The sequence below is a fragment of the Tasmannia lanceolata genome, unplaced genomic scaffold, assembly GCF_043159265.1.
Source record: "Tasmannia lanceolata isolate RefF3 unplaced genomic scaffold, GAP_Taslan_0.1 ptg000007l, whole genome shotgun sequence".
Taxonomy (NCBI): domain Eukaryota; kingdom Viridiplantae; phylum Streptophyta; class Magnoliopsida; order Canellales; family Winteraceae; genus Tasmannia; species Tasmannia lanceolata.
In genome coordinates, this window is record NW_027518684.1 from 751,663 (window position 1) to 775,872 (window position 24,210).

The window sequence follows — 24,210 nt, forward strand, 5'->3', positions numbered from 1 at the left end:
TAACACATTTTCATTCCATTCAAAGGAGTGAGAATGAACTGGCTAGTGTGAATGAATGAAGTACTCATGACTTACAGATTAATGAAATGGCTTCCACCACAGTACCCTTTGATTCCTTGCTTTTTTTCCTTGTAAACAAAGCTTATGACTTTCATCCTTAACTTTGGATACCTTACCTTAACCCCGAATTTCGAAAACCCAACCTACAAGCAGCTTCACCATAAAATCACCCTTTTTCTTCCCATCAAAGACAAAGTCTGCAGTCTAAGAAAAGAAGGAGATCCCAAACCGTAACTATTCCTTTCCTTTTCCCTTTTGCTTTACAAAAATCATAATCAAAACAACTTTGCTTCAGAATAGAGCTACAGATTACTTGTGAGGGGCCGCTTCCGTGCAGCTTCACACAGCAGGGAAGTAAAAAGGATGAAAATAGGATGAAGCTAATAGTAGAAGTGGTGGACGCCCACGATCTTATGCCCAAAGATGGTGAAGGTTCATCCAGCCCATTTGTAGAAGTTGACATTGAAAACCAACTTAGCAGAACCAGAACAGTTCACAAAAATCTCAACCCAGTTTGGAACCAGAAACTAACCTTCAACCTTGATGACCCCAAAAACCTCCACAATCACACTATCGAGGTCTGCGTCTACAACGAGCGGAGGTCATTCCCTGGGCGAAATTTTCTTGGGAAGGTAAGACTTCACGGTTCGAATATAGTTCGACAAGGGGAAGAAGCTCTGCAGAGAATTCCATTAGAGAAAAAGTGGTTTTTCTCATACATTAAAGGTGAGATTTCTCTGAAAATTTATATCTCAGAAGAACCCAAACCTCCTACTCTACCACCACCACCACAAACTCATATTTCAGAAGAACTCAAACCTCCTACTCCACCACCACCACCACCACCACCACAAACTCATATTTCAGAAGAACCCATACCTCCTACTCCACCTCCACCACCTCCACATCCACCTACTGTTTCTGATAAAGCTATTGCCACAACTACTACTACAGATAAGCTGACCGCCACTGCTATTGTTGCTGATACTGCTAACACTACTGCTGTGGTGCCTGATAATACTACCACTGAAGGTCCTCAAAAAGAAGAAGAGGAGATCAAGGAGCCAGTGGAAGTGAAACTTGTGGAGACAACCCAATACATTAACAAGGTGCAAGTTTCCAAGCAACTAGGAAAAACAGTCGAGGAGAGACGGCCAGAAGGCATTCAATTAACCATGCATCAGATGAACCCACAAGCTCAGCCTAACCGCCAAGAGGACTACAAATTGAAGGACACAAGCCCCCCCCTTGGCGAGCAATGGCCAATGGGAGGGAGTCGTGGCAACAGAGGGTGGATGGGGGACAGATACACTAGCACCTACGACCTTGTCGAACAGATGTTCTATCTTTACGTGCGGGTGGTTAAAGCAAAAGAGCTCCCCACGAACTCCATTACTGCAAGTTGCGACCCGTACGTAGAGGTGAAACTTGGGAACTATAAAGGGACAACAAAGCACTTTGAGAAGAAGATCAATCCTGAATGGAACCAGGTGTTTGCTTTCTCCAAAGAGAGGATTCAGTCTTCAATGGTTGAGGTCTTTGTGAAGGACAGAGAGATGGTGGGAAGAGACGACTATCTCGGCAAGGTGGTGTTTGACATGAATGAGGTGCCAACTAGGGTGCCCCCTGACAGCCCCTTGGCACCTCAGTGGTATAGATTGGAGGACAGGCGAGGAGAGGGGAAGGTGAGAGGTGAAATAATGCTTGCAGTTTGGATGGGAACACAGGCCGATGAAGCCTTCCCAGAGGCTTGGCACTCTGATGCTGCCTTTGTCCATGGGGAGGGTGTGTTCAATATCCGATCAAAGGTTTACGTCTCGCCCAAGCTCTGGTACCTCCGGGTTAACGTGATCGAAGCACAGGATGTACAGCCACATGACAGAGGCCGAATACCGGAGGTTTTCGTGAAAGCTCAAGTTGGAAGCCAGGTGCTCAGGACCAAGCTCTGCCCTACTCGAACCACCAATCCACTCTGGAATGAGGATTTGGTCTTTGTTGCAGCCGAGCCTTTCGAAGAACAGTTGGTTCTTACAGTTGAGGATCGAGTGCATCAGACAAAAGACGACGTGCTTGGGAAGATTAGCATGCCACTGAACAATTTCGAGAAGCGACTGGATTACAGGCCAGTTCATTCTCGTTGGTTCAACCTCGAGAAATTTGGGTTTGGTGTCCTGGAGGGTGACAAGAGAAAGGAACTCAAATTTTCAAGCAGGATTCACCTGAGAGTATGCCTTGAGGGTGCTTACCATGTACTTGATGAGTCAACTATGTATATAAGCGATCAACGTCCTACTGCACGGCAGCTTTGGAAGCAGCCAATTGGGATACTGGAAGTAGGTATCTTGGGCGCGCAAGGGCTTTTACCGATGAAAATGAAGGATGGACGAGGAGCAAGTGATGCTTACTGTGTTGCCAAGTATGGGCAGAAATGGGTGCGGACGAGAACCATAATTGACAGTTTCAGTCCCAAATGGAATGAGCAATATACATGGGAGGTTTATGACCCTTGCACTGTGATCACACTAGGAGTTTTTGATAATTGTCACTTGGGAGGCAATGAGAAACCCACTAACGGTGGCCCAGCTAGAGATTCGAGGATCGGAAAGGTAAGAATTCGACTATCAACCCTACACACAGATCGCATGTACACGCATTCTTACCCACTTCTTGTTCTACACCCATCTGGGGTGAAGAAGATGGGAGAGCTTCAATTGGCAGTTCGTTTCACTTGCCTGTCAATGGTTAACATGATACACTTATATGGTCATCCACCACTTCCAAAGATGCATTATCTCCATCCATTCACAGTGAACCAATTAGACAGTCTAAGATATCAGGCCATGAACATAGTGGCAGTGAGGCTTGGGCGTGCCGAACCACCACTGAGGAAAGAGGTTGTGGAGTATATGCTGGATGTGGATTCTCACATGTGGAGTATGCGAAGAAGCAAAGCTAACTTTTTTCGGATCATGTCACTGTTTTCGGGGATGATCGCGATCGGAAAATGGTTCAACGATGTTAGTCAGTGGAAGAACCCAATCACAACTGTTCTAGTTCATGTTTTGTTCTTGATCTTGATCTGGTATCCAGAACTCATACTCCCAACAATTTTCTTGTACATGTTCCTTATAGGGATATGGAACTACAGGTTCCGGCCAAGGAACCCACCACATATGGATACCAGACTCTCGTGGGCAGAGGCAGTCCACCCAGATGAACTAGATGAGGAGTTTGACACTTTTCCAACAACTAAGCAACACGATGTAGTTCGAATGAGGTATGATAGGCTTAGAAGTGTAGCAGGGAGGATACAGACTGTGGTGGGAGATATGGCGACACAGGGTGAGAGATTTCAGTCTTTGCTCAGCTGGAGAGACCCAAGAGCCACTAGCCTATTCATAGTCTTCTGCCTGTGTGCAGCTGTTGTGTTGTATGTGACTCCCTTCAGAGTGGTGGCCCTTCTTGTGGGCCTATACATGCTCCGTCACCCTAGATTTCGAAGCAAGTTGCCTTCTGTTCCCAGCAATTTTTTTAAGAGATTACCGGCCCGCATTGACAGCATGCTTTGAGGAGAGAAGAGTAACACTTTCATCCTGCCATTACGGTGTCTCTGGTTTGAATGGAGTTAAAGGTCTCACTGTTATTATGCTACAAATCAATATGACCCAGCTTCTAGTTTCAATACCTAACAATGTTTGCAAGGGTGTAATAATGTGTTCCTAAGTCAGTTTGTAAGTTTTTCTGTTGGTTATTCCTTCAAACTTCAGTGTTTGCATGGGTGCAATAATGTGTTTCTCACTGTTGTAATATTGTGTGTTTTTTCTTCTAATTTAGTTTTTTCTTTTTCTTTTTTTGCTTTAATTTTTGATAGGCATCTTCCAATTTCTCATATGAAAGAGAAAAGAATAAAATGTAAGAACCCAGTAAATGGGCACATCAATAACAATATACCAACTCCAATGGATCACTATGAAATGTCTGTCAACAACCTAATGATATATAGCTACTAAAAGGCACTGGTAAAGGATATAAAGCCTAATGCTATATAGCTACTAAAAGGAAGAACTAAAGAAAGAAGGATGAGACAATCACTTGAATCTCACTTCAGAGAAATTTGACTGCCAATATAAAGACCTTAGACAAGTGATACAAGAGACATAATAAAGCATTTATTTTCCCATTTTAGTTCCTATGGATTCTTTAGGTTCAGGACTTGTTATACGCTCGCAGATGAAGTCTCTATAGGCAACATAACAATTACTGCCTTAGGAACAAATCTATTCTTATCCAGCAATGTAATCATGGACAACCACAACTATGTAGTAACACAAGAGATTTAACACCAATATGGCTCAGCAGAAACCAAAATTCAGGAAGGTATAACCGTACAAGTACATACAGGTTCTAAAAATATTCAAAGTGGTAATTTTAATCCTTCCAGAAGTTAAAAAAAAAAAAAAAAACATGCACAACAAATTTCCACTGGAAAAGAATTTCAAATGGAGGATTGAGGATTGAGGAATTAGGCCTAGAGGGTAGACTAAATGCCTGAGCATGGCCACAAAAGAACACAGACGCATTGGAATATCCAAGAGTGTTGCATCCTATCCATTTGAAGTACGAGGAAGTTCCTTACCCACACTTACATATTTAGCCACATCAAGGCCAGCACAAACACATCCAACCAACTAGACAGACACGCTAGAACAAAAAATGCCGAAGCTACATTGAAATTTATATGGAAATGCTGATGATTTGATCATATCACATCCAACCCCCTAGACAACACCCACAGAATGACTAAATTAAACTCACACAGCTAAAGCTACAATACGATGCAAACGACCTTCATATATGATGTAAATAACTAATGGTCTCCATACTGCTTACTCCCCAAAATGTAATTGGAAAAAAGAAAACTTCTTGCTTAAACCAAATTTCAAACAAAATAAAATGCAGGTGTCTCCTGCCAGTCAAAACTAAAAGAGTACAGCAGCCTATGACTAAAATTAAACAGAATCCGAGAAATTGATGGAGCTCGGGCACTTTGTAGGGTTTCTTCTTCTAGAACGTAAGCTCATGAGGTTTCATGCCTGACCTAAGAGAAAATCTAGCAGCCAAGTAAGTCTTCAAGTCAGGAACTGCCTCAATAGATTTTATCAAATTGGTATCCACGGCTTTCTGATCATCCTTCTTCTCCTGTGGGAGGGTCTTGTTTTCCTGTATTTAAAGGACAATGATATAAGGCCATGATCTAAATAAACAATAACTTAGTGCCATGTATAAGGGGAAGGGCATACCTCTTTCTCTGCCTCAAAAAACTCGCCTTCTACCTTCTTCTTCTTCATCTTTTTTTCCTTTGAAAAATACTTGTCGTTGAACTTTTCAACGTCAACCCCAGAATTGTCAACCTTGGTAGAAGTTGCAATCACATAAGATTGATTTACACGTCGCAGAGGAACCCCATTAATCTTGAATGGCCCTGCAGCAAAGGCAGGTGAAAAGCAATAAAGAAACAACAATGACTGAACCAAAAAGAACAAGGAAACTAAAAGGAAAAGAAGATGCATGCGATATTTTGCTGACCAAAATAACTTCAACTGTTTTAAGCAGCATAAACATTGACAGATACACATACTATTGCAAGAAATAAATAAGGTTTGCATCTGCCCGAACACAGAAATCCGACACATGACGAATAGATTATTAAGAAAACAAAACAATGGAAAATATTCAAAACTGAATGCAAAACTTACGAAACCGACAAAACCCAAGTCGTGCAACCTAGGATCTGCACGTGCATGTTGGAATTGGTACACACAAACCAGCTTGTAAAACATAAAAAAAGGGAAATGATTTCTGCGCTCCAATGTTTTGATAAACATGCGCTTCAACTTTTGTCGTGTAGCAATTAAAGGGCTGTCAGAGGAATATTATGGTTCTCAAAAAGCTCTTAAAGCCCTTAAATACTACACGACAAACATGTGGAGCGCAGTTTATCAAAACATTGGAGCGCTGAAATCATTTCCCTAAAAAAAGATATATACAGGAACCTGGATAATATATTGAAGTTTATAAATTGTGAATTGGACTTGGTACATACCCCAAGCATAAAACACTGCCACATCAAAATATGTTAAAAATAATATATTAGAAAATCACATTTGTAGATAAAATTGTTAAAATAAATGGCTACTTGAAAACAGAGTTGCCAAAGACCCCAAGTGAGTCACACATATTACATGCATGTGTTGGGTGTGCAAGCAAAGCTCAAATGCTTGTTCAAGCACATATCAAGGTTTCAGGTTTTGGTTTTGGTTTGTATTTAGAACGTGACAGAAATGGAAACATGCCGGTTTCTGATGAAAATTTTGGTGGAGATACAGTAAAATCATGGAGGCATATGGAAACATATCCAAACAATGGACATTTAAGATGAAAGTTCATGAAGTGCTACAAACCATCACAAAAAACGACTCATAATAGTTTAAAAGGATCGAACGCTAATAAAAAACCCACTCATGATAGTTCAAAAGGATCGAATGCCTGACAATTTTCAGTCTGCCCCGACTAAGTGAGTGTGTTTAGTAAATTAGGATGTTATTGCCACCCATAAACTAAGGCATTTATACCCATGACAGCTTGTACTACTTGAATGACCATCAATTTTCAGCCTGCCCGGACTAATTTCAGGGATATACCAAACAAGGTTTTAAATTTCGGTTTCGGAATGCGTTTCGGTCCTCACCGAAACCGAAATTTCGGACGAAATCAATCGAAATCAAATCAAATAATATTTTATCCCGTACCAAATTTCGACAATTTCGACGAAATCCCTGAAATTTTGGCCAAAATCAGAGATTTCGGCTGAAATTTCGGGATAATATTAAATATTAAATCAAATCTTGATTTTTTCGAAATATTCCTTAAATTTCGACCTAAATTTTAGGGATTCGGTCGAAATTTTGTAACGTTTCGACTATAGGTAATTTTGGTTTCGCTCTTGACCAAAACCCGAAATTTCGGATTTCGGTCGAAATTTAAAGCCTTGATACCAAAGGAAATAAATCATCATCATATGATAAAATGATCAATGGCAACACTAAAACTAGATATCAAAATGATAACATAATAAACGGGAAATTGGGCTTTAATTTACACTACGTAGGCCAAGCGGCAGGAATGGTCCACATCTTATCTCATCTGTCAAGCATTGGGTAAGACTCACTCAACGAGGGCTGGGTCCTCTAAAATTGTAATCAATAGATAAGATAAAATAAGATGACAAGCATATACTAATTAGCGATCAATTGGAAAATGTATATAGGGATCAAGGACAACACCAATCTTGCCGACAATCCATTCAATGCATATAATTGTTTACTCGCATATAGCTTCAAATTTAGTATGAAGCGGGGAACTACAATAGTGGATTTCATACATCTACTGCATTCAAAGCAATAAATAATGACTTCAGGTGATACATTTACTTCCTCATGGGTGAAACTTCAATAAACCCAATAGTGGGGAAATGTTAACTCAAATAATGGTGAACATATCTAACAAGAGATATACTTAAGTAGAAAAAATGATTTCAAGCGATAGCTTTACCTCCAAACCACTATATAGAATCAATTTGAACATGTCGGATTTTCGATCCCCAGCAATTAGTCCAGAAACCCTATAGCAGGGCTCGTGGACAGTGTGGATGGGCATCTTGAAGCAGAAATACAAGTATAGTGAAGGGATTAGATTCATAGCATACAAAGGGGACCGGATCAAATTCTTGGTATGGTAAGTGGTGTCACGGGATGGCCATGGTGGAGGCATACCCCAATCTCTGTGGTTGTCTCTGATAAGGAGGTTTTCGTCGCCGATTGTTCTGAGTGAAGGGAAGATTGATACCCGCATCTCTTTGCGGTTGTCTCTTATAAGGAGGTTATGATCGCCGATTGTTTTGAGTGAAGGGAAGATAGGTTATTGTGGAAAGTCAATTTTAGGCGGAACTTTTTTAATCGAGAGATTGGTCAGGTGGCTACTTTTCTTGAGCTATTTTGGAGTCCTGCTATGTTAGGAAGACTGGTAAGGCTAAAAGAGTTTGGATATGGTCCTCGTCGGGAGTCTTCACTGTTAAATCTTCTATCACCATATTGTTTCTTTCCCTTCTTCTTTGCAGCTGGACTGAGTGTGGTGCATTCCTACTCCCCCTAGAGTCTGCGCATTTGGGTGATTTGCCTTTCAAGATAAGATCCCAACAGTCAACCATTTGTGTCATCATAAGATGCTGATCATTGATCATTGTAACCTTTGCATGGAGGAAGGGAAGGCTGCCGATCATATTTTCCTTCATTGCAGATTAGCACGTGATGTTTGGGGTCGAATCCTTCACAAATTCGGTGTCGCTTGTGGTTTTCCTAAGCGGATGTATGACTTCTTGGAGAGTTGGTCCTTCAGCCCTTGGCCGAGGAAAGGGAGGATTCTAAGGCACATTGCATTGCTGGCTGTTATATGTGTTATTTGGAAGGAAAGAAACGAACGGGTTTTCTATAGCCTGTTAAAAAGAACGACCTATATTTGTTCATCTCTCTAACCATATCATGGGTGAAGATCCTTCTGAGCTTCAGATTCACTTCTTATGGCAACCAATTTAGGCACTTGAGAGCAAGGTTTTAAATTTCTGTTTCGAACATCAGCGAAACGAAAACATTTCGGTTTCGGTACGAGAAGAGAGGAACGTTTGAGAACCTACCAAACTAAAATGTCATGATACCGAACATCATCCTCAATTTAGAACATTGCATCCAAGTTAAAATATAACATGATGTTTAAAAACTCAATTGTGTCAATTATTGACTTGGGGAAGTCAGTTTCAGTCCAATAAATAGACCAAAACTTGGTCTAAAAAGCATGGATATAGAAAAGGGTTTATGGTCCTTATTAGGCGACCTATTGTGCTCTAAAGTCTTCTACGCTCCAACCCACAGTTGATCCATTGAATTTGGCATGAGAGATTTGCATTTCTTCCCTATAAGCTTCAATATTTGCAACTTCACTTGAAAAGCATCTTTCACTTTGGGCAGCCATGGAGGCCACACACAAAGAACCTTCAAAGGTTAGAACGTGTTCTAATCCCAAATAATGTAACAATTCAGTGGCCAAGTTGGAAAGACTAAACAGATAAAATAGAAAACAATATAATTTGAGATCAAGATTCTTCTTCTATGTCCATGCTCTAAAGTCTTTTATGCTACAACCCACAACTCATCCATTGGATTTTGCCTAAGAGATTTTGCATGTCTTCCTTCTAAGCTTCACTTATCGCAAATAAGGAACCATCTAGCACCTCAATTCTTATACATTTTAAATAAACATCCCCACCCAAGATTTGAACTCTGGTAGCTTGGTTGACATTAATCATTGCTAGCAAGTAGACCAGCCCTGGGGGTTTATAAACATATTCCATTGCCGGGATTTGAACCTGGGTGAAAGCCAGGTATCCTAACCAGGCGGGACTACAGAAAAAATTGTTGGGGTGAGAGAGGCTCGAACTCTCGATCTCAGCATTACTCTAAAGCTTTGAGGCCTGCACGCTAGCCAACTGCACCACCACCCCATGGATTAAAAGTAGATCAATTTGTGTTTGCCGGGAAAGCTAAAAAACCTTATACATAACAATGGGAAGCTAAAAACTCCCACAAATATAATATATGAACCACCCTAGACTTATTTTTAATCACAATTCTTCATTATCAACCAATCCCAGCCCTTTATGCATCAATAACCCTTTCCTTGATATATAAGGACTTCACAATCTGAAATGTGAAATAAAAATAGTAAAAACTCCGCACGCATGCACATGTTACGATATCTGATCCAATTCAAATTGGACTTTGTATTGAATCACTCAAGAGGAGTTAGTGAGTTACTTAGGATAATAGGCTCAACATGTCTAGGCGCCCATCTATCACACTAATCACCTTACCGAGATCCAAGAAAGCAACCACCTACTTCATTGAGCCTGCGTAGGAACTTTTAAAAATGCATAGTAGATGTAGATTGCATAAAATAGTAGAAAATCATAGAAATGTCTGATAGGGCAAGGCAATGTACATGGCTATTCTAAAGTATATTTTTAGTCACTTTGTCTTGGACTACAATAAATCAACATTTATAGATCCATGTGTACATTGCCTTAAAAACGTGGAACTGCTAGCTTGGAAATCCACCGCATATGCTGCTAATTCCTACATATTATTCCATCTCTTGGTGGGTCCATCGGATAAAAAATGTGACTTCAAAATTGCATTCATTACTTAAAAAATTCTACATTAAGTGTCAAACCAAAACCACATATCATCCAAGTTTAAAGACATGTAATGAAGCTAAAAAAGCAGTTCAAATATGGAATACTTATAAGCTAAAAAAGCAGTTCAAATATGGAACATTTATATTTCTCCCGATCTTGCCTGTTCCATATTTGAACTGTTTTTTAGCTTCATCACATGTCTGTAAAGCATTTTACTCATTTATACTTCAACACTCCCCCTCACATATGACCCCTCTTTTTGGGTCAGCCGTACATGTGGTGCACATGTGGTCCCCTCTTTTGGGTTGGTGGCACATGTAGATTTCGAATATCAAGGACTTGTTGGGTTTTGAACCCGGGACCTGTCGTACCATGTGAAACAACCAATTACTCCAAAAGCTTAAGCTGGTGGAGTTGGCGTTATTTAATCATTTATATTTTATACTTCAACACTTTGAAAATTGTGAGGGAGGGGAAGAGGAAGCAAGAAAGATGTAGAAAGACTCTGATCTTTTAACACAAACTCTACCGCATTCGATCGTAAACAAATATATAAGAAACCTAAAAAAACTAAAATATGAATAGCATAGAATGAAAAAACTAATTCAGCAATATATTTATGAACAAAAAACTAACATACAAATAGCATAGAAAGAAAAGCCTAGTTTCGTAATGTATATGAAATTATGAACTCACCAGTAACAAGAAGCAATCCAGACGGAAGCTGTTTCAGAAAAACAACCCTTTTCCCCATGAATCTCCCAGTGAGGAGTATCAAAACCGTTCCTGGTGTGATGCTTGCCCTAATATTCAAAGGGAAATAAAGTGAAATTAAGAACAAAATTTTAAAATGCTGCTGATATTGGCACTACCATGTTTTGATAATTGCACTAACTCATCTTGTCTTTATTATTTTACCAGTTGTAAGAAGTTATTACAGTTCCCAAAACACTCTCAGAAGCCAATCAAAAAGGAAAAGGCAAGCTGAGTCTGTGCAATTATCAAAACATGGCAGTGCCAATATGGTGTGATGCTTGCCCTAATATTCAAAGGAAACAAACAGAAACTAAAAACACAATTAAACACTTATATTGGCAATGCCGTGTTTTGATAACTGCAGTAACTCATCTTGTCGTTTTATCATCTAAACAATTGTAAGAGGTTATTACAGTTCCCAAGAAGCTCTCAGAAGCCAATTTAAAAAAGAAAAAGAAAAGACAACCTGAGTTTGTGCAATTATCAAAACATGGTAATTGCACAAACTCATCTTGTCTCTTATTATTTTACCAGTTCCCAAAAAGCTCTCAGAAGCCAATTTAAAAGGGAAAGAGCGAGCTGGTTCGTGCAATTATCAAAATATATGTGCCATTATCATCAGTAGCCTTAAAAACTAGAGGATGGATCTGACCTGAAAGAATATGCAGATGAAACCTGAGGCACTAACATGTTTTGATAATTGCACTAACTCATGTTGTCTTTTATTATTTAACCAGTTGTAAGAGCTTATTACAGCTCCCAAGAAAGCTCTGAGAAGCCAATATCAGTAGTGCCAATAAAAAAGGAAAAGACAAGCTGAGTTCGCTAAGTTAAGAGAAATGAAACCTGAGCTTGGTGGGCTTGGGCTTGCGGGGATTCGCCAAGGGCTTCTTAACATCATCGGCCGGATAAAATTTGGGAGGCTTTTCGGAGGGTTTTGGAGGCGAGGGTTTCGGATCGTGCTTTGGGAAAACACCCCCGTTCTTGGCCTTGATAGCCCAAATGCCTCTCTTGTGATACATCTTTGATTTTGAGAACTTCCCAATCCCTCTTATCAGATCCGGGTTCCTGCTCGTAACCCTAGCTTTCTTCTCACTCGGCACCATTGATGATAATGTTTCACTCCCTCCCTCTCTCTCCCTCTCTCTCGGCACAGAAACCCTAGAAATGACTTAGAGACCCTTGAAAGTTGAAACGATACAAATGGGTACAAACCCTAGAAACCCTAATCAGATTATATAGTGGCCATCCGTGTGTTTTTTTATTATTATTAGCGTAAATAATACTAGGAGAAGTCTTAATATGAGACGGGTGTTAGACGCCTATTCCATGCCATCTGCCCTATTGCGTATCATTGAGATCTTCACCGTCCATTAGGTAAGGCCCCTTCATCACAGACTTCACAGTAATTCCAATTTTACAATTAATAACGTCCAAATATTTGATGCCCTAGAAAATCATGAGTACAGAACTCAGGACGAATAAATAAATTATCCTCATCTCTCAAGCGCAAGTTAGCGAAACCCTAGCTGGTAAATTTTTCGTTTTTTTCAAATAAATATAATACCTTCTTTTTGCATCCATGGCATGCTTCCTTCGATCCTCTCTCTCTCAGTATTTCATTTTTCTCCGAATCCCTTTCTGGGCCCCTATCATCTAATCTGGCTTTCTCTGATTTCTATCTAAATCCATCGCCAAAGTGAAGAAAAAAACTGATTAAATCCCCCAAATTTTCAATAGAAAGATCCCAACAAACAAACAAACAAAAATGCTCTCAAAACTCTATCCATTCCAATCTCCAAAAAGCCACACCAATCCCCTTTCCTCTCTCAGTTTCAATTCCCAAACCCTAAATTCCCTTCTCTTCAGATTCTTTTCATCCCAAAATCCCAACAATGACGAAGTTGGAACCATCTTTCATGTAATCAACTCCTCTTCATCCAGTCTCCACATGAAAGAATCTTTGAGAAAAAGTGGAATCTTTTTATCAAATGATTTGATAGATAGGGTTTTGAAAAGGGTGAGATTCAGCCATGGAAATCCCTTACAAACATTGGAATTCTTTTCTTTGGTAGGAGACAGAAAAGGGTTTTTCCACACGCAATTCTCCTATGATACCATGCTTTACATTCTAGGAAGAAGTAGAAAATTCAATCAAGTATGGAAAATTTTGTTCGAAATGCGTCGAAAAGATCAGTCTTTGATAACTACGCGTACCCTTCAGATAGTTCTAGGTAGAATTGCCAAAGTATGCTCTGTTAGGCAGACTGTGGAAAGCTTTCGAAAGTTTCGAAAGCTTGTTTTAGGGTTTGATACTAATTGTTTCAATGCACTGTTGAGAACTCTTTGTCAAGAGAAAAGCATGAGCGATGCAAGGAATGTATATCATAAATTGAAATATGACTTTAGGCCGAATCTATATACGTTTAATATACTGTTGGCAGGTTGGAAATCATCGGTAGAAGCCGAGGGTTTTTTTGATGAGATGATGGAATTGGGAGTCAAGCCTGATTTGGTTTCGTATAATTGTTTGGTTGATGTATATTGTAAGAGTAGAGAGATGGATAAGGCATTTAAGGTTGTGGAGAAGATGAGAATGGAGGAGATTTATCCTGATGTGTTCACTTATACTAGTATTATTGGTGGGTTGGGTTTGATCGGTCAGCCCGATAAGGCTAAAGATGTTCTTAAGGAGATGAAGGAATGTGGGTGCTATCCTGATGCTGCGGCTTACAATGCTGCTATAAGGAATTTCTGTATTGCAAAGAGGCTTGGAGATGCGTATGGGCTGATGGATGAGATGGTGGGTAAGGGTTTGGATCCGAATCCGACAACTTATAATTTGTTCTTTAGGTGTTTTTATTGGTCGAATGATTTAGGAAGTGCTTGGAGTTTGTATCAGAGGATGATGGATTGTGGGTGTTTACCAAACACTCAATCATGTATGTTTCTCATTAGATTGTTTCGTAGGCAGGAGAAAGTGGAAATGGCGCTTGAGCTGTGGGGTGATATGGTGGAGAAGGGTTTCGGGTCATATATTTTGGTGTCGGATGTGTTGTTTGATTTGCTTTGTGATATGGGGAAATTGGGTGAGGCAGAGAAGTGTTTTTTGCAGATGATTGAGAAGGGGCAGAAGCCAAGCAATGTTTCTTTTAGGAGGATCAAGGTTCTCATGGAACTGGCAAATCGGCACGAGGGTCTTAAAGTTCTCTCAGAGAAGATGGCAATTTTTGGGCATTTAATCCAACTGAATGAAGAAGTAGATGAACTGCCAGAGACATCATCTTCTTTTCTGCAATCTTGTTGAATCGGATTGTTTTAAATGCATTACAGTTTGGAAAACCCTATATGAATGGCCTGAGCATTATTTGGTTTTTTGGATGGCAAAGAAACTTTATTAGAGGGGGGCTGTCAAAAGTACACAACAGAAACGGAAAAAGAGACAAAACACAAACACCACAGTCGGGGGATAGGAGAGGGAGACACTATGAGACACAAGGGGGGTAGAAAATCAAAGAGCTCCAAATGCTACCTCTCAACTCCATCCCGAGCAAGTCTGTCAGCTATACTTTTAGTGATCCTCCATACGTGGCGGAAATTCACCCTATGACCCTCGTTGCATTCGTAAATTTCTTCGATGGCATCATTGAACCTCCAGGATAGGAGGCTTTGTTATTCATCCATCTGATAACGTTGAATGAGTCTTCTTCAACAATAGTACCCTTGAAGACTCTGAAGTCAACCAGATGGATCCCTTGCAGCATTGCCTTCTCCTCCGTTTTGTTGGAATCACTTTTTACTTGAAGGGATCTCTTTCTTGTTTCCTTGTGGCGACAGCATTGAAGTAAAGATAGTCGGTTTCCTTGGCCATGTCTAAAATATCATTAGAAGGATCATTCAGCCATTCATCATTTTAGGGTAACATTCTCAATTGTGAACTACTTTTAAAGTTTTATGGTCCCCTTAGAGAAGGTACAATCTGTGGAATGTTTAATGCAAGAAGACAAAGCTTTTGTTATGAAGGTGTGTTCTTATTCTAGTGCTGGTAATTGTGCTTAGCTTGGCTGGTAAAGAGTTTTTTTATTTCAGAAGTCAGAACTGAGATAAAAAGCGATTAATCCTGATTTATAGAAATAAATCCACAGGCATGCTTTTGTAACCTCATGTTGAAATTTTATTTGATACTTTACAAGGATCCACAATATAATTACTCTCTTATAGTTGAGAATCTCCAGGTGAAGTGAGTTTGGGTATCTTTTATTTGCGTTTTATGTAATCCTTGACCTTCTGATGGAAATAAACTGACTATAGGAAGGGAATTAAGTATAGGTTTTGTCACGAAACGGTATCTTCAACAGATTCCAAGGGTATAAACGAAGACGTTTCACTCCTTGCCGCTCAAAAAATGGAAAAGAAAATGGCGTTCACTCCTTGAGTTAAACATACGCAATGTGCTCAGGCTTTTTTATCACAGTTGGGACCTGTTCAAATCATCTCAACCTAGGTTGCTTTTACATAATCCATCTTGCTATTGATGAATCTTGGTTGCCGCAGGTTCTCACTATTTGCGTTCCAGATCTTGAGCAACTCAAAGATGATAGATAGTTTCGATGGTCACATGATAGAAGGTAGTCCAAAATTCAAAGGTGGTTTGCCTCTGCAAACCCTATGTTAATTTTATGCCAGTCATAGGTTGTTATGGAGTACAGTTAGACGAGTTCCATAGTAATCTTGCTGGTGAAGGAGAGCTTTTTCTTGATGAAGATTTGCTCTCCAGTCGATTGGGAAACATGGAACAGTTAGATGAGGCATGCCTTGATTTATTGGTTGGGATCCCAGGAGGCATGCTAGGGGGTTCCTCTTTCAGAACCCCTCCCCTTCCTGGAATGCCCTCTGAACTGATTGGGGAACTTCTTTTGTTGTCAGGAAATATATATGTACCCAGATTTTTTCACGACATATTGTGTCATTGCTCATCACCCTGATGTGATCCAAGCGGGTTCAACGAGCGTATCTACCAAAAAATAATATGATTCCATTAAGGAAGCACAAGACATTGGATGACCCTCGTTTCCAATTTTCTGCTACTTCTCCTCTGGGGCATTGGCGTGTCGTTTATTGCTGAGATAAGGGAAACGAAAGGAGCAAAGACTGGGAGACTCTTAGTTAACTACTTGTACTTCCTACACTCTACTTCCTTTTCACAGCATCGGATATGATCTTCTATGTACTAAGTAGTTATTGGGTCTTGCTGGAGGGTTCTCATGTTCTGTTAGGCTCCCACATCTTCACCCGGCTTAACCACTAAGAAACCCGCAGCGTAAGGCACATGAACATTATTGATTAGAACTGTCTCCTATGCTTGCTCTGTGATACAGGACGTTCCCTTTAGTTTTACAACGGGCGTTAAACAAATTTACACCCATTTTTCCACTTAAAAATGGCCATAAAAGTTATTTTACATCCATTTTACGTAGAAAGAAGCTGGGCCTGCCTTATAGGAATGGCTTTGACTTCAATTTGCAATTTTATGCACAAAGTGCACCCAAAATGTAATTGAGTTGCAGGAAAGTAGACGTAATTGAGCTGATATATTTTTCTTTCGAATCATGACGTGGGGATGAAAATACATGTGATTGATTTGTCACTGTGATCAAAGTATCAAACTACTGAGATCATTTGAGTAAGCCCTGCAAAAGTGATTGCACATAACCCACCAAAGTATTTAACTTAGTGTGAAAATTTAGAGTTGGTCAATGTTACCACTGCCTTGTTCATTTAATTCTTTAATTGATCTGAGGTGGCTGTTCTCTCCTGCGATAGGCTTAGCAAATCCCGAATCATTATTTGTAAATTGTGGTGTTTAACTTCAAACTCATAAGTGCACGTAAGGTTGCAAGCAAATATTATTTACAGGCATCCACATTTTTGCCTTTTCCCATATAACCGAAAAGACCAAACCTAAGATGCTCGTAGACGAAGGACTACACCTTGGCAACCACCTTGCAATGAATGAAAAGGTAATTTGCATACTCTTCTGTTTCCCACAACGAAAGTGTTTGAAAGCCTTTCAATCCAAGGTGAAAATTTTGGAAATGGGATTCATTCGCTAGATATTCATCTGTATTGGCCGATATATCGGCTACTGATACAACAAAGTACCGGCCAATGTTTGAAAAAACCAAAAAAATTAGTTTAAAATTTGTAAAAATTGGAAAGATGTACTATAACTTATATTATAATTATATATATATATATATATATATATATATATATATATATATATATATATATATATATATATATATAGAGGAAAGTGTTTCTACTCGGTCCCCTAGATAAGCTTATCTACTCCTCCCTTTAAAAAAATACAGTGGGCCCACGCTGTTTGGATGATCCAAAGCATTCATTTGATAGGTCTTAACATAGATAGGGTGTGCCCAAAAAATCAGCACCAAAGGGTCATCCTAGCCCTTCGTTTTGTAGTGCCTTGTGGTGCCCAGAATGGACACATATAAACGTCCACGTTTATATGCGTCCATTTTGGACACGGTGTGCCCAACAAAACGAAGGGCTAGGATGACCCTTTGGTGCTGATTTTTTGGGCACACCCTATCTATGTTAAGACCTATCAAATGAATGCTTTGGATCATCCAAACATCGTGGGCCCACTGTATTTTTTTAAAGGGAGGAGTAGATAAGCTTATCTAGGGGACCGAGTAGAAACACTTTCCTCATATATATATATATATATATATATATATATATATATATATTCGGAGAGAATAAAAAATATAACATAATTGTAAAAATCCGTGGAATGAAATAAATGGTGGGCCCATATATATATATATATATATATTCGGAGAAAATAAAAAATATAACATAATTGTAAAAATCCGTGGAATGAAATAAATGGTGGGCCCATATTTTGGTATGGCACATTCATGGAATGTAATGCATGCCGATTGGCTTGGGGGGGTCACATGAAAAGACATTTACGACACTCCATGGGGTCACATGAATATAGAAGAAGAGCCTGCTTATGACACTAAATGAGAGAACAAGCCCTACATGTGTGTAAGCAATGCCTAAATGTATTAACACAAAAGTACAAGCTGAGATGGACTTACCTGTAGGCCCACATGAGAGTCCAAGCAAAGCTTACATGTGGACCCTAAACAAAGTACAAGTATGCCAAAGGAAGTGAAAACAATCGATACAAGTAGGGCTAGCATTTATACGAGTGGGACTGTGTTTGATGAAAAAATTGTTCATTTGGTACACCCTGGCTGATGCGCCATGCTCCGAAAGATCTCTTCCACTGGAATGCCCCACATTGAATCTGAAACTAAAGCATGGAAAAGCAACAGTCTTGCCAATACAAGTCAATTATCGAACAACCCCTGCCTCTACAATTATAAATTTCTAACTATGGATTAGCAATGTGCACCATCATTCATCAAGATGGCTAATAAGAAAAGCAGTAAATTGAACTTAACTCTGTAAATGAGCAAGGGAAAGATCTATTTAGATGTTAATCTGCATTTGATAGTGGTTCGATCTGGTTCATCGGCCCATCAACATGACGCGATCCTTTTGTATTGCTTGTGAAAGATTCAGGTCAAAAAGTTCACATCGGATTGGCATTTCCATTTCATAGAAAGGATTTTTCAAGACATAATCAGTGTACAATTCATAGACGAGTTTCAGAAGGCCTTCCATGTTCTGAGTTCCGGGTTCGCAGATGACGAAGAACTTTGTTCCTGTGAAGAATGTACGAACATGTCACCACAATAACGAGAACAACATAGCATATTTTAAAAGGCATTAAGGAAAAGTTTCTTATAAACTACTAATAAAAAATGAATTAAAATTAAACAAATGATCATTAACAGTAATAACAGCAGAAGGGAACAGACTTCATGTTTTGCTTACTCCATAATATGGATAGTCATGGTTAACTTCATTTAAAACACAGATAAAACATTGTTATAATGTATTACATGTTTTTGAGTTAAATAAAGAACTTGGAAACTTTGGAAAAATATTACTTGAGGCTGGACTAAGTTTACTGCCATATTTTGTTTCTTTTTCCCTCGTTCAGTTTCATCTAGGCAGAATGGGAGGAAAATTTTCTGTCTTCGCTGAAGGTTGTTTTTAGACATCTTAGGATCCGAATCTTAGATACAAAAAAGTAACTGCAACCAAAAGCAAAGTCAGGGACAACACTTCAAAGTTATTTAGTGTCTGAAGTGTGGTTTGAAAGATTCGGCAACAAGAGAAATCACACATAGTAGTATATTATACCAGTGACTGTTTCAGGTGGAAAATGGAAGTTTTTGGTGAATAGGTACCAAGAAGCATTTGAATGGGTTTATGTATTGCTCCTCCCGGTACTAGAGAAGAACATCAAGCATGCTCTGGACTGAAGCTAAAGCACCTCACACCCTACAGCGCCTCAAGCCCATACGCCTCTCCCTCGTGCGACCCCACTCGTGTAACCCCCTTGCCTACTGCGCTATTGCACAAAAAAAAAAAGGGAAGCAAACCCTTTCCATCCCATCCCACGCGACACCAGTACCCACGCCCACTCCCTCTGTATCCACAGTACCCCTCCATAAATCCACCACCCCCTTCGTATCCACCAATACCCCTCCGAAAACCATCCGCCTCTTCATCCCACTACCATACACACTCTATCCCATCCCCTTACCACTACCGTAAACCTCTACCCCTCTACCCTACGCCGTAACACCCTCGCATCCCCTCCTCCTTTCCTCCATCACTCCATTTTGGATTATCCCTCCACCCAAATCCTACACCCTAATCCCAAAACCCACAACCTTACCCGTACCCCAAATCCCTACACTTCCATATGCCCTTTTGTAAATCCATCCACCCTCCCATTTCTAACAGAAATCCATTCCCATTCCCATTCCCCAATCCTCCAAATCCCTTGCCGCGATCCCCAAATTTCCATATCCTCTTCGGTAAATCCATTAACCCTAATCCACAATCCAAAATCCTAATCAATAATCCCTAAATCCCTAAACCCTTTCTTTATGGCTTGAATTCCTCTCTCTCTCTCTCTCTCTCTCTCTCTCTCTCTCTCTCTCTATGTTGTTGGTAGCTCCAGCTGAACGCCCTCTTTGTTGGTTGGTTGGTTCTACGCTTGGTGTTTGTTGGTGCTTCGGAGCCGCGCGATGTGTGTAATTGCTTTGCGTTGATTTATGCATTCGTTGTGGTTGTGGTAGTTTGCGTTGCTATACGCCTTGTTGTTTGTGGCATGCTATACTCATTGTCATGGCTACCTCTTCTTGTTTTATCGGAACCGTGTGATGATGTGTGGTACTGTGGTTGTCTGTCTTGTTGTTGTTGGCTATATGTACTAATCCTGTTGTGGTTATCGATTGGTCATTGCTGGAACTATCTCTCATGTTCATGTGGTGGTGGGTTGATCGTTGTTGTGGTGGGCTAGTTTTATATTGCCCCATTGGTTGGTTGTTATTGTTTTATAGGAGACAAGCCGTTCGGCTGATTTCTCCTCACGGTACTTCGTCATCGTTGGTTGTACGCCCCTTTGGCGTGCTTATTTACTGGTGGTTCATTCTTGTTTCCCTGCTAAGGCGCAACCGTTATAGCTCTCTCATCGCGTTCGAATTCTACGGGTGTTCCTGCTCAGTCTGGACGAGTTCATATCTTCTATGGTGATCGCTATGACGGTAGTCCTGATTCAGGGGGAGGTAATTGTTCCGGTGGCCGTGGCTCTCGCCATTGTACTCTCTGTGGCCAGAATGGCCACTACGTTGCCTTTTGTTATAATTTTCACTCGGTCTAAATATCGGTTAGCCGATGTGTTTACCAAACCAGCTTGAGGAGGAGTGTTGTAACAAGCTGGAGTTGAAGGGTATTATACTCTTTGTACATGTAACCCTACTTTGGGCTCATATATATACATATATATAATATTACATGGGAGTTCCCTAGTGGAGACTCCATCTTCTCCCTCACTTCCTCTTCTTCTCCTCTACCACAATAATAGAGATATTTAATGATAAAAGATGATATATGCACTCCTTTTGAAAAGTAGTCTTTCATGAACATGATTAGTCCTCTAAACAATTTTTCAGCGTGTGCATCAAAAAGGCAAGATGCTAGTATAAAAGTAATGAGATTGAAACTGCAAAGGTTATGTCTATGATGGTTAAGCTAAGTTTTTGTTGCTCCACAAATTTAGGGGAAGCTCGCTTCTGAGATGTTTCTTACACGTTTTCTCTTAATCAAGAGTACATTTCCTATTTAAGTGATTGTATCTTTCTAAAAGAATATTTTCTCCTTTCGATAAAGCTTAAGGAGCGTATTTTTAAAAAAAAATAGAGAGTACATTTAAAGCTTGAAAACTAATTCTAATTTTCAAATGAAAATTATGTGGATCTTTTTCCAAAAAACTTCGACATTAATGTACATCAATAAAACGTATGAAACTATAAATTCCTAAAACTTGTAATTCTAAATTCTAATTAGTCGCAAAGGCTTCTTTTCTACTTGTAAGCCTTACCTATATTAAACCTTCCTCCCTAACCTAGTATGATTGTACTCTTTATATGTATTTCTCGTTCGCTATCAATGAGGTTTATTACATGATTCATGTTTACTTTCAATGACACTTCCCACACATTTGCTCTTTACTTTCTTTATAACTTTTCTTTTCTTGCATTTTCTCTTTTCTAAAATCCTTGTTTCCCACATTGCTTCTCGCACTCACTTCCCGGTCTGGCAACTATGACTACAACTACCTTTTTATCTTTAAAACAATTCCCCAAGGAAGAACAGAAACAGATACGGATGCCATGACAGATACTTGGTTACAAATCCCATAATCAAGAGGTCTTCATACTCACAAACTTACCCAATTCTCACATACTTCGTACATTTTATGCAATGCGAATATCAAAACATACACCATCGACATGATGTAAATGAAAATAAACTAAACGAACATTATAGCATGATTTTGTGCAATGCGAATATCATAAAATACACAATCGACATAATGTAAATGAAAATAAACTAAACAAATATTATAGCATGATTTTGAGAACCAATTGTGAATCGAAAACTAATTATCGGACTCAAAATTAAACGTAAATTTGAGTCCAAATATCAGTTATGGACTCACAACCAGTTCTCAAAATTCAAAACAAGCAAGGCCTAAAGATGCATTTTTGGGTTGATTCTATCAGAAATATACCTGTCAATGACTGAAAACAATGGAGATCAAAAGTATCAGCCTCGAGGAGTTCGATGCCGGTACAACCGACTATGGGAGAAAGCTGTTGAGAGATTGCATGCATCGAATGCCATAAACTCGCCAACCGTAAGCTGTCGTTCGTATCCATCCGTCCCGACGATCCATAATCCTAAAATATGAAAAAGAAAAACTTACTAACCATCCATACAAAAAAATTGCAAATTAAAAACAAGTTCAAATTGAAAAATGACAAAAAGAGAAAAATTAACTAAGATCTATACAAAAATAATAATTGAAAATTAAAAACAAGTTCCAATTGAAAAAAAAAAAGGGAAATCAATTAAGATTTATACAAAAAAAATAGCAAATTTAAAAAAGTTCTAATTGAAAAATGAAAAGGGAAAATTAACTAGTAAAGAATAGAAAATAAAAAAATAAGTTCTAATTGAAAAATGAAAAAAGAAAAGAAAAATTAACTAAGATCTATATGCAAATTAAAAACAAGTTAAAATTTCAATTACCTTGTAGAAGATCAATCCACCGGATTTGTTAATGATGAAAAGACTGTAAATCGCAGCCATTCTGTTGATGGAAAATAGATCTGAAGAAAATTTCGAAGCAGATAAGAAAATTAATATAAGTCAGATATGAAGAAACCCTAATTTTTGGATGATAATTCGTAGAGAACGCGAGAGAAGAGAGGAGTTTTCAGCTGTTCTCACAGATCGTCGGATTTGAGATTGTCTATTGGTTTTTTTCAAAGTAAAAATGCGCAAAAAGATTTTTCAGAGAGAGAGATTCAACTCAAATTACAAAGATCTTCCGAACAAAGGAAGGTTGATTGCCCCTGAATGATTACTGACTGATTTTCCCCATATATCTAGAGGTGGTCATTAAAACATCAAAATGAGGGTATAATAGTATACAAATCTTATAAATGGGCCTATGGTAGCCCAATAACGCTGAGCAGCCCATTGAAATTTTTCAAAAAATACTTTATGGACCTCACCATATGATGATGATCCAAACCGTCCATTTGATGGACCACAACATAAATAGGTTGTGTCCAAAAGAAAATTTCCATAGGATGATCCTAGTCGTCAGATCTATAGAGGAACTGCATATTATGGAAACTCAATAGATCGGAGGGTTGGGATCATCCTATGGAAATAATTTTGGGCCACAACCTATTTACATTGTGGCCCATCAAATGGGCGGTTTGGATCATCCTATGGTGTGGTCCGTACAGTACTTTTTAAAAAAGTACTGGACTTGCCATTGGAGATCTTATATGGTGTAAGCCCGCATAGTCCAGTATTGTTTCCAAAGTACCACAACCGTCCATTAGTGGCCCATCAAAAGGAAGGTTTGGATCAGCCTATGGTGGAGCCCGTACAGTACTTTTGAAAAAAATACTGGACTATGCAAAACTCACCGGTCCGGTATTTCTCAAGAAGTACTGTACAGCCAGCCCACTTCATAGGATGATCCAAACCGTTCATTTGGTGGGCCCAAATGTTTTTGCGTGACTTATATCCACACTACCACGCTAACATATTTTGATAATGGCACTACTCACTTTGTTTTACACTTTCTTAATTAGCTTTTCAAGGATGTTATATACTCAAATTCTCAAAATGTTATCAACATCCAATCAGAAAAGTGTATAAACACAGTGCAATTTTTATTCAACATGGCCTTCAAACTTATGACGACATCCCACTTCTAACATGCTATAAGTATAACCATAGCATTTCCTTCGAATTGTGGATAGGTAAATTTTTCTTAGGCTCTGTTATTTCAACGTGTAAATCAATTTTTCTTCTTACCTTCT

The 24,210-nt window shown here is 39.2% G+C and overlaps 4 protein-coding genes across 5 annotated transcripts; 2 read left to right on the forward strand and 2 right to left on the reverse strand.

Annotated features, from left to right (window-relative positions):
- On the forward strand, positions 1–4,035 carry LOC143881331 (FT-interacting protein 1-like). Its single transcript, XM_077384344.1, has one exon. The coding sequence runs from the start codon at positions 435–437 to the stop codon at positions 3,627–3,629; it is 3,195 nt and encodes a 1,064-aa protein (XP_077240459.1). The 5' UTR covers positions 1–434; the 3' UTR covers positions 3,630–4,035.
- An 856-nt stretch (positions 4,036–4,891) lies between these two features.
- Positions 4,892–12,341, reverse strand: LOC143881333 (large ribosomal subunit protein eL6-like). Its single transcript, XM_077384346.1, has 4 exons — positions 11,969–12,341; positions 11,063–11,169; positions 5,361–5,542; positions 4,892–5,280 (listed from the first exon to the last, which is right to left on the reverse strand). Exons 1-4 carry the CDS (start codon positions 12,226–12,228, stop codon positions 5,125–5,127), a joined length of 705 nt encoding a protein of 234 aa, XP_077240461.1. The 5' UTR covers positions 12,229–12,341; the 3' UTR covers positions 4,892–5,124.
- Positions 12,342–12,568: 227 nt separating this feature from the next.
- On the forward strand, positions 12,569–15,161 carry LOC143881332 (Pentatricopeptide repeat (PPR) superfamily protein). The gene has a single exon (XM_077384345.1). The coding sequence runs from the start codon at positions 12,891–12,893 to the stop codon at positions 14,427–14,429; it is 1,539 nt and encodes a 512-aa protein (XP_077240460.1). The 5' UTR covers positions 12,569–12,890; the 3' UTR covers positions 14,430–15,161.
- Positions 15,162–18,149: 2,988 nt separating this feature from the next.
- On the reverse strand, positions 18,150–23,253 carry LOC143880750 (uncharacterized). 2 transcript variants are annotated; one of them, XM_077383719.1, is made up of 4 exons: positions 23,099–23,253; positions 22,898–22,977; positions 22,377–22,545; positions 18,150–18,888 (listed from the first exon to the last, which is right to left on the reverse strand). In XM_077383719.1, the coding sequence occupies exons 2-4, from the start codon at positions 22,955–22,957 to the stop codon at positions 18,692–18,694; spliced, it is 426 nt and encodes a 141-aa protein (XP_077239834.1). In that variant the 5' UTR covers positions 22,958–22,977; positions 23,099–23,253; the 3' UTR covers positions 18,150–18,691. The 2 variants fall into 2 exon arrangements, with proteins under 2 accessions (XP_077239834.1, XP_077239835.1); XM_077383720.1 differs by having other exon boundaries at positions 23,181–23,239.
- Between the last annotated feature and the right edge of the window lie 957 nt (positions 23,254–24,210).